Source organism: Anser brachyrhynchus (genome assembly GCF_964034855.1).
Source record: "Anser brachyrhynchus genome assembly, chromosome: 11".
In the NCBI taxonomy this organism is placed as follows: domain Eukaryota; kingdom Metazoa; phylum Chordata; class Aves; order Anseriformes; family Anatidae; genus Anser; species Anser brachyrhynchus.
In genome coordinates this window covers 18,387,334-18,405,321 of record NC_137706.1, presented here as the reverse complement: position 1 = coordinate 18,405,321, position 17,988 = coordinate 18,387,334, and the positions used below count along the sequence as shown (strand labels likewise).

Here is a 17,988-nt window from a genome sequence, read left to right as displayed (position 1 = left end):
CGTGTTTAAGAGCCCTGCTGTGCTGTGGGGTGCTCGGTGCACCTCAGTAAGCCCCAGGTCTTCACAGGAGGCTGTGAAGATGACCTTGAGTCAAGCCAAGTTGTATCAAGGGTGCGAGGCGCGTGTCCATCACATAGCCGGGCACCGTGCGGGACCGGAGGGGCTGCGTGCCTTCCGAGGGGGCCGTTGGTACGTGGGTGGAAGTCTCTGCCTTGGGTTGGGGGTCTGGCATCACAGCCCACCCTCTCGCAGGAACAGACATGGTTGCGGGCAAAGGCAGGGGCTTCATACCAAGGTGGGAGCGTGTCCAAATGCAGGGACGGCAGTGGTGCCGTCCAGCCGCGCTCAACATAGCGGGGTTACTTCAGTTTTACGGACCCGAAAGCAACTCTTAACGCTTCCACCGGGCACAGCAGCTCCGTAACTTCTGAACCTGGTGGGAACGTTGGCAATTTCGGTCCAGTTTGTCATTCAAAGTTTATTACTTCCTTAGTGCGAAGGCCTCAGAGCACTACTAGTGCGTTACCGTGTTTTCTTTGTTGAGGCGGTGTGGGTGATTTTCCTAGTGACTTGAAACAGCAGGCTGGAAGAGCTTGCTTTAAATACACTGTTTTAATCTCATTTTGCGTATTTTCTAGTTTTCTTGATTGACAGCCGTTAAAACACCTCAATTTGCAAATATGACCTTTGTGGAGAAAAAATAGGTATTTTTTGCCAGTAAATAACATTTGTTGTTTCTGTGTGTTCATGTAAACAAGTAATTTTGATACCTTTCCTCAGATCCTTAATTTTCACACCTTTAAATGACAGAATGGTAGATGGTGCGTTTTCTGGTAGATTACTTCTCATTTGTGTTACTTCCCTGTTTGGATGGAAAATGGAATTGTAATTAAAATGGGGAAGAGTTTTGAGACTTAATTAAAACTCAGTGTGGTGGACAGGCATGATTTAAAAATAAAATCAATGGAATAGTTTCTCGCTGTCCTTTGAAAGTTAAGAGCTAATAGATTTTGCCCACTGACTGTTTGACAGGTTTCTGCACAGGGGTCAGCTATTTTTAAAATTTGGAATGAATTCCTTCCTTCCTTATTGAACGGAACCGTTTGAGTGAATTGAAATGAGGCACTTGCACAAATAGTTGTTGAACTTGAAAGCTCTAGTACCGTTCAACGAGGGGTGGCTCCAAGAGAGCACTGAGCAGTGAATTCACCAGTCCAAACGTTTTTGTGTAAATTACATGCTTACTATTTTTGTTTTATTTAAATTACAGTAGGCATTTGCCCTAATATATGCTGTTATAATTTCATGTTAGATTTGTAATTAAGTTTATTTTTAGAAGAATGCATTTAAGTGGTTTATATGAAATGATTTTCTATTTTTGTAAATGAAATAATTGGGTTTTATTGACTTTTAATTTCATGCAAATGGCTTTTTTGGCTTGGCGGTTATGTAAGCAGAAAGAAATCTAATGATTTGAGAGTATTCTCGTAACGGGAAGAATAGAAGACGGTCTGTCGCAGCTAGGGCACTGGTAGGCAGAGTTAACTCCTGTTTAGGCGTGTTTAACTCGAGGGCGCAGTACAGTGGGTTTGTGCAGTAAATCTTCGTGATTATTATTTTTTTTTTGTGGTTAGGCTAAGCAAACCAAATTGTCACTGCATTTGGGAACTGGCTGGGGGATAAGAGACACGGTCGTAGCGGGGCGGTTTCTCGGGAAGCCTGGAGATGTAGCTGGGACGAGTCTGGTGGACCAGGGAGTGTTAATCGTGTGCAAGCCAGCTCCGCTATTTTAAATTTGGCCTCGCTATCACATCTCCGCACAGATGAATCTGGAGGCTGAGGGGAGCTGGATGATGAGTCACGATTGAGTTAGCAAAATCCCAATTGATCTCCATTTCCTGTTGATTCCAAAATTACTGAAGTGTGAAAGCTGAGAGTGACTGGTGACTTCTTGGAGGGGAGTTTGAGGGTGGAATGTGGAAGTGACTCTCTGCAAAGTAATTCAATGCTGCCCTGGGTGTTGGTACAAAAATGTCGATAGTGAGAGCAGGTGTGCGTGAGATGGGAGGCTTTGAATGAAGCGGGGTGCTGCGGCCAGCCCCCTTACCTAGGAGCGGGTCAGCGACGTGCGTGGTGCGACGGGGAGAGGTTTTGGAAGTGAGTGCTGGAAGAAGCTTACAGGTGAACCTTGTCGTTAGCCTTCTCCATCCTGGAGGTGCTTCTCATAGCCCCATGTTTCTGTCCCTGAGCTCAGGAGCCTTGAAATTCCTTTGCTGCCTGGTACCAGGGCTGTGTAATTCTCTTGCTCCTTTGCAGCGTGACTGCAAAATGCCCGTGAGACCGCACAGCCTCAGCCAACAGGCTCTACGGATGGCAATTTTGGGATGGAGAAAATGTTACGTATCCCCGTTATTTTTTGTGATTATCTCTTGATGAATCCTTGACCTTGTCGTTACGCAGCGTTGTTCTTCCCTTGCGGTGACATGGGATTAATGCTATTTTGGGAGATACTAATTAGAAACGTTGCTGTAGCACGTGTAGGTACGGATTTTTATTTGTTTTATTCTCAAACTTCGTGTTAGCAAAACATTTGTTTGTTATTAACATAACTTAATAGTTCCTGGACTCTGCCTGCATTGCAAATGTGAAAGTAAATTCTGCTGAAGGGGGAAGAAGTTAAAGGGAGGATTTATACAGTTCTGAGTTCGGTTTGGAAACAACCTGTAAGGCAGCCTTGAAGTGATTCACGAGGAGGAAGCAGGTTAGTTACCTGGAGGAATAAGAGGAGACGTGAGGTAGGGCTGTCCCTTCTTTTCTGTTTATTGCTTCCCTCACAAAATTGCAGTTTTGCAGACTTTTTACAAAGTGGTAATTTGGAAGGCAAAAGAGCAGCCTGCGTTCTGTTTTGTGGCTATTCAGATGACTTCTGAGCCACTGAAGCTTGCCATTGACGTGCACGTTGATACGCTGCCTTAAAACAGGAGGAAAAACATACTTTTTCTTGGAAAGCCTGTACAAGCTTTTTCCTATGTTGTCATATCTAGGGTTGCAGAAAGCTGAGAAGGGGGGGGAAGAGTGGTGGCTCTTCTTGCTGCCTGAGAGCAGCTTACTTTTCAAATGCATAAACAAAGCAGGAAAAAAAAAATCTCCCAGATTTCGGACCTGCTAGGTGTGTGCTTTCCGCGTTCGGAGCAGCTGGTTCAGGTGGTCTGGCTCCTGCCGGGGAACAGCTGGAGAACCAAACTACTCTGAGAGGGTGTCGAGAGCTTCCCTCTAGAAAAAGTTGAAACGCCGAGTTGGGTGGTTGAAATGCGGTGAAGCACGGAAAGGGCGCTACTTTTCAGAGCAGTCTGACTGTTTCTTCAGGGTGTAGTGAGTTCACAAGTAACAGGCACACTTAAAGGGCACGTCCCAGTCTTAATGAGAGGTGGTTTTAATGAGAGTTGTGGAGCTGCGAGGGGGCTTTAATAGCAGTGAGCACTGCAGTTCCCCAAACCGTTGCTTGCGGAGAATCTGCGAATACTTCCAGCTATACCGCGTCACCTTATGCCTTGTCACGTACCAGCTGTGTTGCAATGTGCTGTAATAAAAGCACGTTGTTAAACCAATTAAATGCATGATATTTTCATAATACTGTATTTTGGGAAGTCAGTATGGCCATTTTTCCTTTGAAACGGCAAGAAGGCCGTTGTGCTGAGACAGCAGAGCACTTTAGGGGGTGGTGCTTTGTAGCCTCTCAAGTAATGTGCTTTTTTTTTTTTTAATCAGCAGGATGTTCCCCTGTAAGTCAGATGCCTTAGTTGTTTTTGTGATCTGCACCCAAGAAGAGCAAGGGAGAGGATGTCAGAGGAGCAGATAGTTTTAAATGCTTTGTAGTAGCAGAAAACCTGCAGCCCTGTCCTCCCCTGCTTTCGTGGAAGTGCTGGTAAGGGCCACCTTAGCACTGGCCTCGCTGTGTTTGTTTGGTTTAGACAAACTAAATAACTAAAAGAACGTCTTGTCCCTTCGGGAGAAGGTAACGCATAGCCTGCTGAAATAACTCCAGAGAATAAGGGATGTAATTAACCCGTTTCTCTTTAGCTTGGTTAAGTTTCAGAAGGTAGCGCAGCGTGTTTAAAACATCTGAAATTGCTTATTTACCAGTTCACTGAAGTAAGGATTTTTCAAGTGGATTGTATGAAAATCAAACCTCTTCCTTTTCCCATTGCCTTTCTCTTCTTCCCCATTTCCTGGTCTGCATCTTCCAACCTAGTAATAGGCCTAATGCTGATTGACGTTATGATTATTATTATTTTTAAAGCTTGAAAGCAGCCATTGAGGAGAACAGTGTCCATTTCCTGTCACACTTGCTCAAGGCTACAGAGAGCAGATCGTGGAAGTTTGGGCACTTGTTCAGGCCTTTCAGAGGAATTATGAAAGATGCTTTGCTTTTAATGCAGTGAAGGAAGGGCAGCGACTTGAAAGAACTGATAGCACAGACAGGACTTGGCCCATTGCATGAACAAAACCTCTTGCTGCGATCCTGAAGATACGCAATACTTCACATTTACTTTAGATTGCCTCTTTTTTCTTTTCTCCTTTTCCTGCACAAGTTGTTTCAGTTGGGATTTTTGGATTAATTTGGCTAGGAATGTCTAAACATGACTTGGGTTGGAAAGGAGATGGTTCAGGCTTTGGCAGCGTAACTGCAGCAGCTCCCCTCCAGCGCGTGGAAGTTCCGTTCTGATTCATCTCTGCTGCTTTTCATTTTCCTCTTTGGTTTGACTTAACTTTAGGTATCCGAACTGAGGTTAAAGCAGGACTCTTCAGTGGTGTTTACCCAATATTATCCTCTTGTGCTGTCTGTACCAAATGAAAAGTCTGTTCGCAGCTGTGCCTCGGCCGAGGTGCCGGATAGCTGTGGGCTTTTGCAAAGATGCTGGGCGGGACTGGAGCAGCTGGGACAAAACGTGCCTGGCTTTAGTGCCATCAGCCCTCAGGCAAGGGCGCACAAGAGTGCTGTGGCTGTTCGGAGGTGAGTCCCTGTTTCGGGGGAGAAGAGAGGGAGGAGGAAAGGGAAGGAGGAGAGGGTTGAGGATGGGGACGAGCCTGCTCTTGGTACCCACACAGACACCAGATGCGATTCTTGCTGTGGTGCTGCCCAGCACATCTATCACTGCAGGACTCCCGTTTTTTGGGTGGTTGCCTTTTCCAGAGCGGTCTAGAAAATTTGGCATTAGTGCCTGCGTGTGACCTTTCACAGATCTGGGGGTGGTGTGTAAATTCACGCCTGTGTGTTCCCTAAATTGCTGGTTAACTGTGGAGGAAAGAAGGGGACTAATTCCTGGTTTCTGAAGCTGAATGAAGCTGGCACATGGTAAAGCAAAGCACAGTCCGCTCAGATATGTTTTCTTAACATGGAACCAACTAGCCTTGCACAAATAGAGTGGTTTTCTTTCACAACACGAGGGGCCAGTAGAGCCGTCAGACAAGTGAGGCGAGGCCAAGGACCGTCCGTCAGCTGTGCTCTCCAAGTGATTTTGCCTTCAAGCGAGCCGTCACGGGCAGTTGGAAAAGAGTTGTTCTCTTTTCTTCCGGTGCAGATCCTTTTTACCTAGACCGTGTTTTTTTTGGTAACGATAGGCAGAAAACTTTTGGGGATTGCTGCAGTGACACATCCTTTGCAGTGGGGATGAGATTGTTCCTTTACCTTGTAGGACCGGCGGCTGGTTTTGCTGTGGCGTTCCTCTGTAGAATTGGTTAAAGATGTTTAGTTCTAAGTAAATATATTACTCATCTTTTGGTTTAGCAAAAGTACAAAGTGAATTTAAAAATGTAGTGACAAATCAGCATTTAGTAGTTAGCCAATCCCAGTAAACTTAAAAGCAAGAAACCCTCACTGAAGTGTAAGTGTAAAATGAAATAGCTAACTTTTATTTCGTGTCAGAGTATCGTGTTTATGAATGGACTCAGTGGTGGAATCATGTAGGTAAGAGCTAGTCCTCTGTTCTGTTCTTTCAGTTTTTTTTTGTCTCCTTGACTTTATGCATCTCTTCCTTCTGGCTCACGTTTTTTCTGCTTTCTTACGTCACCTTCTTCATGACCAGAACGAATAGAGGAACAATAGCAGGGAGCTAGCACAACTCGGTGTAAGGATACGTTCTCCAGCTGTATCTTTGGCTATGAGCGTGTTGTGTATGCAAGGTACAGGGTGAAAAAAATAACCACGAAGGCAATCTTTGAGCCTCCAGATCTCCATCTCAAGCAAGTTTGGCCTTGATTTGCCTTCTGGAACGAGCGTGTGCAGCTGCAGATCCCGGTGGAGGGAGGCGCCTGAAGTTGGCGTGCTCAAGCCTCCGGCAGGCTTGCTGATGCTGTTTGGTTCAGCTTTAAGTCCTGTCTCCAGTGACCTCCTGCAGCCCTTCCTTCCAACGCTTTTCTCCTCTCACCAAGTTTTGGCTCGGAAAGGGAGCAGAACAGATGATCACTGGTGATGGTTTGCTGAGTGAAGCGTGCCACGGCTGTATTTCTCTAACCCACTTTGACTCTGTCTTTTCTCATGGGTGGGTTGGTCAGAAAGGCATTAGGGCAAGCTTTTGCGTCCTGGCTTCTGTAGCTGGGAAATCCCAGGCTCCTCCTGCCGGAGGATGAATAATAATTCTTCTACTTCCTCTGCCATTCCTATCCTCTTCTAACAGTATTTTAGCATCTTTGTGACAGTAAGTGCGGTTGCCAAGCAAAAGAACTGTACAATTAGACCGATTACATGCCTAAATCATTCTGTTAGCCAGAATTGTAACATCGTGCATTATCTGCTGTGCCTATGGGCAGTGTCTAAAGCTGTGTGTAGGGCTGGAAATCCACTGTCTTGGGCAGTAAAAAATGCAAAACTGAAATGTCACCAGGAACTTAAATGTGTGTGTGAACAAGTGACGGAGTACACCTGAATTGGCACTTGTTTAACAATCCCCTCAGTGTTTTACAGGGAAGATCGGCTCATTGTTGAGCCAAGATCTGTATAGATACTGTGACAATTCTGGATCTAAGGTGGGAAACGGTTCTTTATCTTCAGAGGAATGAAAACTCTGAGCTTCTGGTAGCTGACTGTCTCAGAGGGCACTGCTTTTCTGTACTAAACCGTGTTTACTGGGTTACTTCTCACCTGTGTGCATTGAGGGATCTTTGTTTGTGGCCAGAGGCGCTTTGACTGGTATCACAGTGTTCCTGCTCTTGGGATGCCTCTGGGACAATAAATACCCTGTGTGAATGCTGCTGTTCAGTGCCCAGAGCACTTCCTGGACAGGCTGTTTGTGATACTGAAAGCGAGTCAAAAGCACCCAACTGTCCAGAGAAGTGAGTTCACGTGGGGACTCCTACTGTTACAGCTCCCTTGGTTTGTATTTGTCTTAAATTTTGTTCTGGTGCAGCACTTCTCAGCTGATAAGCCCTGAACTCGTCACCTCGCCTCTGATGCCAGTTCGCGTGTTTCACCTTGTGTTTGGAGAGGAAGGTTCTTTTTCCAACCTGGTTAGCTCATGGCTGGAAAGCCCCACAGCACTTGCATATATGTAATTTAATACTTTTAAAGCCCTTTTTTTGGGGGGTGTGAGTTGGTCATATTTTAACTGCCTGGAGAAAACAGGTTGCAGCACGACCAATGTGATCTTCAGCTGTGGGGCTGCCATGTGAAGGGAGGGATGGGAGGGCTCCCTGTTCGTTAGGGGATGTTTGGTAGCGCTGTCTTTTTCTGTGCAACGAAGTGCTTCTTTAAACTATCTTAAATCTGTTCAAGTGGAAATTCGGGATTAGTGGAAGTTTCGGTTCAGTTTGTTAAAACAGAAACAACTACTGTGGAAGGTCAGAGAATGTAGGATTTCTTTGCTTCATCTGAGAAAGTAGGAGAGATTGTTAGCATAGGATAATAGTCACAGCTTACATATTGTTAAGAGTAATTACATCAGCTTTCTGTTTTTTCTGTGGATTCCTAAGTAAAACTTGCTGATGTTTCTTTATTAAGTCCTTTTGCTGATCGTTAGAAGATGAATGCATTTATCTACTATGGTGTAGTAGTGTTTTGGCGATTTGCTTCTAATGAAGTCTAAACAGTCTGGCCTTGCTGGCCACTCAGTTTTCAGAAAAGAAAAAAAATAAGTCGCAGTGAACTTGACGGAGAAGCCAGTCTCCTAGATTGGTGCGGGATGGCAGCTCGGCAGGCAGCGAACAGCGGAGTGGAGTCCCTAAATGTGAGTTACTGAGCCCAGCCACATGATGATTTTTCATTCTGGGAGAATTGGCTGCTTATCCCTGCATCCTAAGTGTACATCCCATAGGTTTCTGTCAGCCAGTTGCTGAGTCACTTGGATGCGTAGACAACTGTTCCAAAAATAAATAAATAAATTCATGCACACAGTTATTTTTTAAAGGTGGAGAAGAACAGTCCCCAGGAGAGACAATTTTTGTTAAGCTCTATTGTCATCACAGATTGTGAAACATAAATTCAGTGTTATAAACAGCTTGTAATTCTAGTCTTCCATTTCTGCTTTAGCAGGCATTAGGCTGAAGCTACTGGCATAGAGTTTAAACATTATTACCCCAGTAAAAAAAAAAAAAAAAGAAGTTTTATGCTCATAGTTATTGATCATAACGTGCCACCTACTCACTTCTGTGTTACATTTCTTCTGTAGAATGGCATGCCTTTATTTCGTGGTGCTGTCAGAAAAGTGATTCTGCAGGGCAAGAGGAGTGCAGAGGTTTGATGCCAGTCTTTCTCATGAGGATGAAGCTCGTCTTTTGTAATTTAGGCTTTACCTGCTTTCTTTTGTAGAGTTTTTCTTTGTTTGACTTGGACAATTTTCTTTTAAGCTGGCCAGCGTGGCCATATTGTGAGCCTGAAGTGCTGCAGTGTAGTTTTTGGAATTACTCTGTGATTGCATTCAGCTGGTGCTTCTAACATTGTTCGCTCACCTGTAATACACAGAAATGCCTCACTAAGGATTGGGGTGTTAGCTCTGTCCATAACACTCCAGCAGTGGCTCTTGGTGTCTGACGCATACTGGGTGCTAATGGGTGAGGGACTTGTAGATTTGATCTTTGTTAGCTTTTCTTTTTTTTTTTTTTTCTCTTTTATTGAGAGGCAGAATCTTGCAGGCATTTTGTAACCTGGGAGCTACAGATGACCGAGTTAAAAATGTGGTGCATCTTGGACTTGGTTTGATCGTCGGGGATTCAAGTGTTACCGTGCAAGCTTAGCCACTTAATTGTTTTTAGCCCTGCAATACCTTCTTCCCTTTTTGCCCTGTGAACCCACGAGGACAAACAAAAATCCATGCCAAGTGAGCCACTCATGGTCTGCTATTGCAGTCGCAGGAGCTAACAGATGTGGCTTCAGAGGAACCCCTGAGGGATGTGCTGGGTCAGTGCAATCTTGGTGAGAGAGGATTAATTTGAGGATGACTTTGTCATGAAGATGCTTTCATGTGAGCTAGGCTAAATCTAGAGCTACTTGCTCTGGTGAGCCGTGTAGAGAAGACATCAATCAATATTATTATAGGGATTCAGTTCATTCTGTTGGCTCTGGTTTTGTGGAGCTGCTGTTCCTGTTGACATTCAAAGTAAAATGTTGGCAGGGAGAAAGTCAGTGAGATGAGGGACAGAATTATTCTGATTTTTTTTTTGTATACACTTATGGGGAAGTTGGAGGAAGTTCATGGAAAGCAACAATGCCAGAGATATCTTTAGCCAATGACAGCTGAAATTGCAAGAGCAAAAAGGCAGAGCCAGTCTGAGTTTGTGATGTGGGTTGTAGTCCTTCTGTGTGTTGTTTTTGTCAATGTTTTGTTCTGGTCAGCTCGGTAACACAATGGCCCTTGGGTTGGGAATATATAGTTAGTAGAGTGGTAAAAGAGAAAATTAAAATAGAATGTGTGTTCTTCTAGAGGCTATGGGAGATGACCAGAACATGTGTGGAGAAGGGGAATCCAGTCTGTCTTGGGGTACGTGGACTAAATTTGATTTGCCCCTTGCGAGATCACTTTTTCCTTCCAAACCTAGGAGAGAGGACTCCTGTAAAATAGCATTGGGAGTGACAAGGGACACAGGGTAAACTAATGATCACAGACCATATTTCCCAGAAATGACAGGTTACATTGCAGTATAATCGCCAGTCCCTTGAGAGTTGAGAAGATTGTTGTGGTCTAGCTTTGTCCTCCAAAGCTTGACTTTTAATTAAATGAACAAAAAGCCGGGCCTTAGATGTGTAAACAAGAACACTCTCAAGACTTGCATTCAAATGGAAACAGTTGTTTTTTGTTTGGGTTTGAGCATTCCCTTTCATGTTTTGCAAGCCAAAGATGGCAGCGCTGCACGAGTGCTAGAAACACAGAATTTTAATTTCAGCTGTGGACTTGCTTAGCAAAAGCTAAACTGGTGGATGTTTTATGGCACGTGGAGTGCCTTTTATCTTTTTTTTTTCCACAATGCAGAGAGGAAATCAGAAAAGGTTGGTAAACCTTGAGTGGTTGATGTAGCGAATTCAGTGAAGAGGTGCAGAAGTTCAGTGGCTTGGGAGATGGCTCAAATCACGGGGTACAGGTTTAGTTCCTTCCTTGTTACCGGTTCTGACATCCCAAGAGGTAACACAGCAGCTGGCTTTCCTGGGAAGAGAGCAAGTGATTGATGTGACACGTACAGGATAGGTGAGCTTAGAGAGTACAGAAATTTTGTGGGAGGTTGTGTAAGTACATTAAAGACACTAAAATATATATTTCATTCATAGTGTCACTACGAAGGCAAAAACCAAGAGCGTAGTGGGTGGTGGAAGCCTGTGTTAATATAAAGTGTCATAAGAAATCGCTCCAACCACTGATTTCTGTGAGCTCCACGTTTAATTTCTTCTTTGCGTAGTATGCAATTAAAGAGTCCGTACATTTCTGGAGTAATTTTTTTTCCTGCGTCTGTATATAGTACAGCTGTGCTGAAGCCTTTCAGAGGCTTGAAGGCAAGTTGTGGTCGCCAACGAGCTCCTCCTCAGCCTTACCTGGCCTTACAAATCCTGGAGTGAAACTACAGGGCTGAACTCCGTTTAGGACCAGACCGTGGGCTGCAGTGTTAGCCTGCTCAGAGATGGCCAAATCAGTTCATTTGTTTTTGTTCTTTAGGGCTGTATGACAGTTCTGATGGATTTCTTAAAGCAAGCATAATAGAGAGCAGTAAGAACAAAGAGAGGGGTTAAGATCAAGTTTTACTTCTCCCTGTTTGTAATCTGTATGGGCGTAATGTTTTCAGACTCTTTACTCTCCATTTCCAGTGACGTGTCCTTTTGCTTCCCTTCTGAACAATTACAGTTCTTTAGGAAAGAGGCTCCTTTTAAATCTGCTGAAGGGCTTTATTGTATGTTTAGTACCTTTTTTGTAACCTGATTCGAGTCAGTTTTTCAAGTAACCTGGAGGCCGGGATGCTGCCACCAGCTGAAGTTGTTCTTTAACCCTCAAGTGCCTGCAAGATCTTTTTTGTCACTGTTTTTTTTTTCCAGTGTGCCAGACAGCCCCTCTATTGAGTTAATCCAATATATAGTAAACATGTCAATATGCAGACCATTATGCATTATGCAGATCTGAATCCATCCGGTACAATAAGCGCCTTCTTTGTTGTTATGAAAGAGACTGTAACGGGGGAGATGCGTGCCTTGAAAAGGACACTGTATGCTGTGGATCTGGGATGAGCACTGCTGGACCGCAGCCACATTCAGTAGCTGCTTTGGACACTTTTTTTTATATATTTTTTTTATAAAGACCTGCCACAGATTTAAAAAACAGGATGAAGAGGAAGTGGCTCCGTAGGGAGTAAACAACACCACTGTTCGGAAGAGGTGCCGATCTCCCCGCGAGGCCCGCGGCTCCACGCTGACATTACTGAAGGATGACGTGGTCGAGCCTCTGAGGAGAGTTGGGGAGAGTGGCGTCGCTGCCTTCAGCCACCACAGCTCGAGCAGGAGCAGGCCGAGGAGGAGCAGGAGCTGGCCGGGAGAGCCGGCCTCGCTGCAGCGCGCCGGGGGAGCCGCTACTGGCAGAGGGAGGCTTTCCTTTGGTAGCTGTGGTGGGAGCGAGCTGTCCTGCCAAACATCACCGAGCTGGGGTTGTTTTTTCTGTTAGGCCCTGTAGGTCTCTCTTTGTGTAAGAAATCGTCCGGCTCTGATGGTCATGTACCGTACCTGTTAGCGCTGTGCAGGACTTCAGGGCAGCGAGGAGTTGAGCAACTAAGTGCCCTCCATTTAAAATAAATAAATAACAAAGTAAACAGATGAACAAAAAAAAAACCAAATAAACAAAAACCGCTTTTGAACCTTGTGGATCACGGATACCCTCAGGATGGGTGTTAACACCCCTCGGGCAGGAAGAAAATAGGAAATTGGAACAACTTCCATGTCTCCAGTGCTTTCTTTCAGCGATCAGCATAATAGGATATGTCGTTGTTTTTCTTGTTTTCATATTTAATGGAAAAGCTGAAGGTATCCAGGCTCCTTACTTAAAGCTTTGCACCCCCACCCCGAAACAAAGGAGGCCGTTTTCACAAAGAGGCGAAACAACAGGAGTTCACAGCTTGCTTTGGTGGCACACCACGGGCACACACAACAGGAGAAAGGTGAGCAGGAGCTCGTCTCAGGGTCAGAAGGCAGGTGTTAAGGGCAGGCCCTCTGTCCTGGTTCTCCTGTCAGAAGCGAGTGTGGCCTTGCAGGTGAGCGCTGCGAGGGCCTGACCCAGCTGGAGCAGGCCCAGGCTGCAGGGCCCATCGGCTCGCCGTGGGGTTGTGCTGCCTCGGCCGGCCCTGCTCTGGTGGTGAGCTGTGTGGGGATGGTTGGTTGTTGGGCTTTTGCCTGGTTTGGAGGCTGCTGAGGCCATTCGGTGTAGTACAGGCTACCAGCAATGCCCAAAAAAACAGAAGGCACCAGGCAAGGCCTAAAATGTGAAGAAAAGTGGGTTTTGTTTTATTTCTTTTTCAAGAAGAAAAAACTTTAAATTTTTGCTTATTTAGAACTCTTAAATGGATTAACTTGGAGCAGTATCAAATCTGGAAGCAAGAGCGCTTGTCTTTGATTCAAAGAACTACACCGTGATGAAATGTTTGCAGGTTTCTTGTGGGAAACGAACCCTTAGAGTGAATGCGTGTGAGCTGGGGATCCTGCCTCTGACACCTCCTTGTCAGTAACAAATTAGTTGTTGTGAATATACATAGGGCTGTGACAGAAGATGTAGCAAGTGGGAGTTGCAGCAGGCTTTGTGTTGATTTGTCTTTTGCAACGTGCTGTTTTGCAAAAAAAAAAGTGGTTCCTCCAAACCGCTGCGGGGCAGCAGGCGAGCGCTTCCCGGAGTGGTCGATGTGAAATAACGAGCGGAGATGTAAGAAGAGCAAAGCCATGGAGCACATGGTTCTTTGGTGGTGGGTGAGGATTAAATAGCACGTGTTCCTCAAGGTGACGAGGTTGATGTCCAGGTCAAAATGTATGTTTGATAGAAATGAATGTTTGCAAGTCATAGCAGAGGTTGAAAAGAAACTGCTAGGTCGAGCTCTTTGTAGTTTATTGGCCCCCTTTGATCAGGTGTAGATTTGTCCTGTGACTAGGAACGGGCTGTAGGTCCTCAGAAGGACTGTGGCTTGAAGCAGGTTTTTGTGCTACCTTTGGAAGTTTCCATGCAGTATGTTGCTGGGATGCTCTCAGAAAAAAGGAACCCAAGTTGGGTGGTGGGTGAAGGTGGGTACTTGTGGGCTAAAGCCTTACTACCAGAGAGGTGTTTGTGTTTGTCTGGTAAAGGATGTATTGCTCCTCTTCATTGTTCTATTGTATTTTGGAGGTTATCTTTTAAACAAATACATAAGTATTTATTTAAAGAAGTAATCTCCCACTTACAATTAGGTTTGGTTTAAAATAAATCTGAGACAAGGTAGGTAGTTCAAGGAAAGGCTGGGAAGTCTGCAAACAGCTGAATGAAAACAGCATAAATCTGATGTGGTCATTATCCTGGTGCTGATAACCTACCCGAGACTCATGGCAGGGTAAAAACAGATACTGCATTTTTATTTTTCTGTTAGTGAGCAAAATGAATACATAATAGTGAATTTCCAGTTTGGAACAGAACACAAAGCAAAGATGAGTTACACTGGTCATATTTAAAAAAACAATATAGGCAGGAATATTGAAAACTCTTAGATGGAAAATAAATACTCTAAAGAGCATTTTAGGTGCTTTTCAGTCTGACAGGTCAGTTTATATTTTAAGTCTGCATACTCTTTCTCTAAAACGGGATCCAAAGAAAACACAGCACTGCCAAATGGAAATTGTAGTAGACTTTGAGCTCTGATTAATTTGTTTTTCATATAATCCCTTTCAGGGCAGGGAGAAAAACGTGAGAAAAAGATGATGCATTGTGGTATAATTAACTTTTGTGAACAGCGTAAACTTTGAAAGAATTAAAAAGCAAACAAAAAAAACACAACACTGCTTTAGTTGGAACTGTTTTTTCCAAATGTCAGTATGGGCCAAGGTGCTTGTCCTACTTCACGTTTAGGTCTCTGCAGTTCTCATTATATGCATCAAGTTCTGCAAAACACAATTTGCTAGATATACTAATAAGTTCTTAAATCACAAATGTCAGCAGCATGCTCATCTGTAAGCCATTGCTAACATTCGAGCCCACTGGACTTCATACTTTCTGTATTAAGGGGATGATGTTTCATAATTGAGGCAAGTGAGTGCATACTTTTTCCATAAAGTTCTAGGAATCTCATTGATTTATAAAAGCATTAAATATCTAAAATTAAGTAACTTTCAAGCTGAAACAAACATAAAGCTAAAACCAATATGACTTAGAAAGCCCAGCCTCGGAATAGATGCATGGACAGATATATAATGCTTTAGTTAACGGTTGCTGCCATTTCTCTTACAAATTGTTCTTTAGGGTATTGTAACTCAGCTGTTTTTAAACCCATCACTCTGGAACCTTGCCTGCAAAATGTCAGCGCAAGTGCAAATTTTATTTCTTTAACAAAATAAAGGGCTTGGAACAGCTAAGCTTTCTAAAATTTTATGGCAGTAAAATAAATTTTGCTACTTCTGCTTTGCCGTAACAGGAACCATTCTCTTCACCTTGTCCTGCCAACAGGTAGAGTCAGAAACCAAAACAGTTTAATTGGAGAAACACTGTATTGTAACTTTTTTTTTTTCCCCAAAGGAAGGAGAAGTCTGATGTCCAAACGTAAACTTGCTGATATTATTGTTGAGCTGTGCTTCGGGCAGAGGGCACGGTCTTTTGAGGACGGGTGGGAGGATGGTTCTTCCTGAAGAAAGTTTCAGAAGTTGAAATCAAGGCTTGGATCCCAGCTTGCAAAAGCAATTTCATCCAGGTCACGGTTGTCTTCACTACAGATCTGGGAGATGGGAAGCCCATGTTGTTGCCTCACGTGACCAGTGCATCTGTTATCAGATCTACTATCTTGGGTATCTTTCACATTCCCCTCTGGCTTTTAAAGCTGGGTAGGGCCAACCCATTCACCTTTTTTTGTTTTGGTATCATTTTCTTGAAGTTAAAGCTTTGACACATCTACTCCAGGCAGTAGTATGCAATTCTGTAGTCACTATATGCTAAAATGGGAACTTCTTATCTCGCTGCTCCTGAAGGCCAAGTGTTTTGCTTGGTACATTAGGATTTTCTTGTTTGTTTTTAAGGTTTAGGTAATGAATGTTCTTGGTTATAGCTACTTCTAGTGCAGCAGTTCCCATTAAAATATATAATAGAAGGAAGACTAGGTAATAGTTGCCTAGAAAACATCTGTTTCTCAGCAAAGATCCTGTCCTATTGTGGTTAGTCTTGTTTTGTTTTTTTTTTTTCATTGTCCTGCTAGCACGGAAGCATGGTTCTTATTTTGTCCATAATGTGTATTATCTGCTGGTAATCATTTGGTGTCCTACCTGTCTTTTAAGTCCTTGTCGGATATTATTAAGTCCTTGTTGGATGTTAGAGTTGCTATGGTTTTAGCATGTTCACATCCTGGATCCTCTGTTAGCTTAAGTTATTAGCTTTAGATAAGAATTGTGGGACAGAAGGACTGCTTTTGATTGTCAGAGTGGTTTCTGAATCTCTAGAGAATTTGTCAGGATTAGAATTAATATTTTTGGCTCCAGAGTTTATGTTTGGACCTATTTCTTGTCTGAGGAAAAAAATGTTGTTAAAATAATTAAGCCTAGCATGCGTAAGAAGAGAACCTTTCCACAAAATTTAATTGCTTGGAGTTTATTTAAGTTTTGGGTTTCTCAAATAAATTGGTATTTTACTTTGTTTGCTTACAAGCAACTTTATTATCTACTCTGGGGAGTCTTTATTCCTTGTTTTCCACGGAAGACCAAGTCTGAGGGAGTCCAAGAACAACAGCTCTCTCCACACCATAGTTCTTTGTTTTACATCAAAGTGTGTTTTGTGTCTAATTATTGTATTATTAGTACTTCTCTTCCAGCCCCTTTAAAATTATTATTGTGGTACTTGTCTAATATGGAAAGACCTAATAAACAGATTTATTAGGGACCAGTCCTTTTGGGCCATTGTTTTCTCGAGTGCATTGAGTTCAGCCTGTTGTTTCCAAGGGAAATTCCTCACTGTGATGCTGTGTGTTCTTGTAAATAAATTTATCCCGTGTTTCTTAGAACTTGAGAAACTTTTTCTGTGCCTTGGTGCCAAAATCAGTGCAGCTTGGTTCGCTGGAACACGCAAAGCGGAATTCCATGCATTAGTTACAGGTCCGAGCACTTTCTTTTCCTCCCAGTTGCGGTGCAGGAGGTGCCGAGGAGCTTTCTGTGGGCTTTGTGGGATTGCCGATCGATCCATCGCAAGGCAAGCCCTCGAGAAGTAGGGCTGGCTCGCCTTGTGGGCCCGGGAAGAAAGAGTGATTCGAAAAATCATAAGTTGTAATCTTCTGGATAGCATTCACCTTTATGTCCACGTACCAAGGTGGTGTAGAGGGGATGTAAATTAGTAATGTAACGACCAGTGGATTATTGTCTATGCTGATTAACTTCTTGGGAATCGTGTGGCTGAACCCCATGCTTGCTCGCACGTGTGTCATGATGTAATTTGAAGCGGGGTGTGCAGATGAACAGAGTTTATGTCCCTCAAGCGAATGCAGCTCTCTTTTCAACAGCAGTAATCACACAACGTTCCTCTGTCTGCTGAAGGACGTGGCTTGCGGCCCTGTGCTGCTGCTGCTGGTAGCATTAATAGTGATGGGTTAAATGAATTAGGTATTCAGTGTGTTTGTAAACCAGTTACTTGTTTCCTATTTTAACAGGGTAGCCGAATAAAGTTGGAAAAAAAAAATAAAATTATGGCTGTCAGAAGGGTGAGCGTGCGTTACAGTTCTGAAAAGCTTAAAAATGTTTTGTTTACTGACTTTCCTGTTTTCTTGTACACTTTCAGTTTGTGGGCCAAATGTTGACATTCGCAATGATATCCATGAGCTGAAACGTCTGGAGAACTGTACGGTAATTGAGGGTTTCCTTCAAATTCTGCTCATCTCTAAAGCAGAGGATTACCGCAACTTCCGCTTCCCAAAGCTCACTGTCATAACTGACTATTTGCTGCTGTTCCGTGTGGCAGGCTTGGAAAGCCTCAGCGATCTCTTCCCCAACCTCACAGTTATTCGTGGGAGGAACCTTTTCTACAACTATGCCTTGGTTATCTTTGAAATGACAAATCTTAAAGAGATTGGGCTTCACAATTTGAGGAACATAACCCGCGGGGCCATACGGATTGAGAAGAACTCTGACCTGTGTTACCTCTCCACGGTGGACTGGTCTCTCATCCTAGATGCGGTGTCCAATAACTACATTGTTGGGAATAAACCTCCAAAGGAGTGTGGGGACTTGTGTCCAGGAACAATGGAAGAGAAGCCATTGTGCGAGAAGACCTCTATTAACAACGAGTACAACTACCGCTGCTGGACCACCAACCACTGCCAGAAAAGTAA

At 43.8% G+C, this 17,988-nt stretch overlaps 1 protein-coding gene across 2 annotated transcripts in view; it reads left to right on the top strand.

The window, feature by feature from the left end:
* Positions 1-17,988, top strand: part of IGF1R (insulin like growth factor 1 receptor) — a 180,739-nt gene that overhangs the window by 10,985 nt on the left and 151,766 nt on the right. For both annotated transcript variants that reach the window (XM_080607234.1, XM_080607233.1), the window contains exon 2: positions 17,439-17,984. In XM_080607234.1, the coding sequence (XP_080463360.1) occupies positions 17,439-17,984 (546 nt within the window). The remainder of the gene's footprint in view (positions 1-17,438; positions 17,985-17,988) is intronic.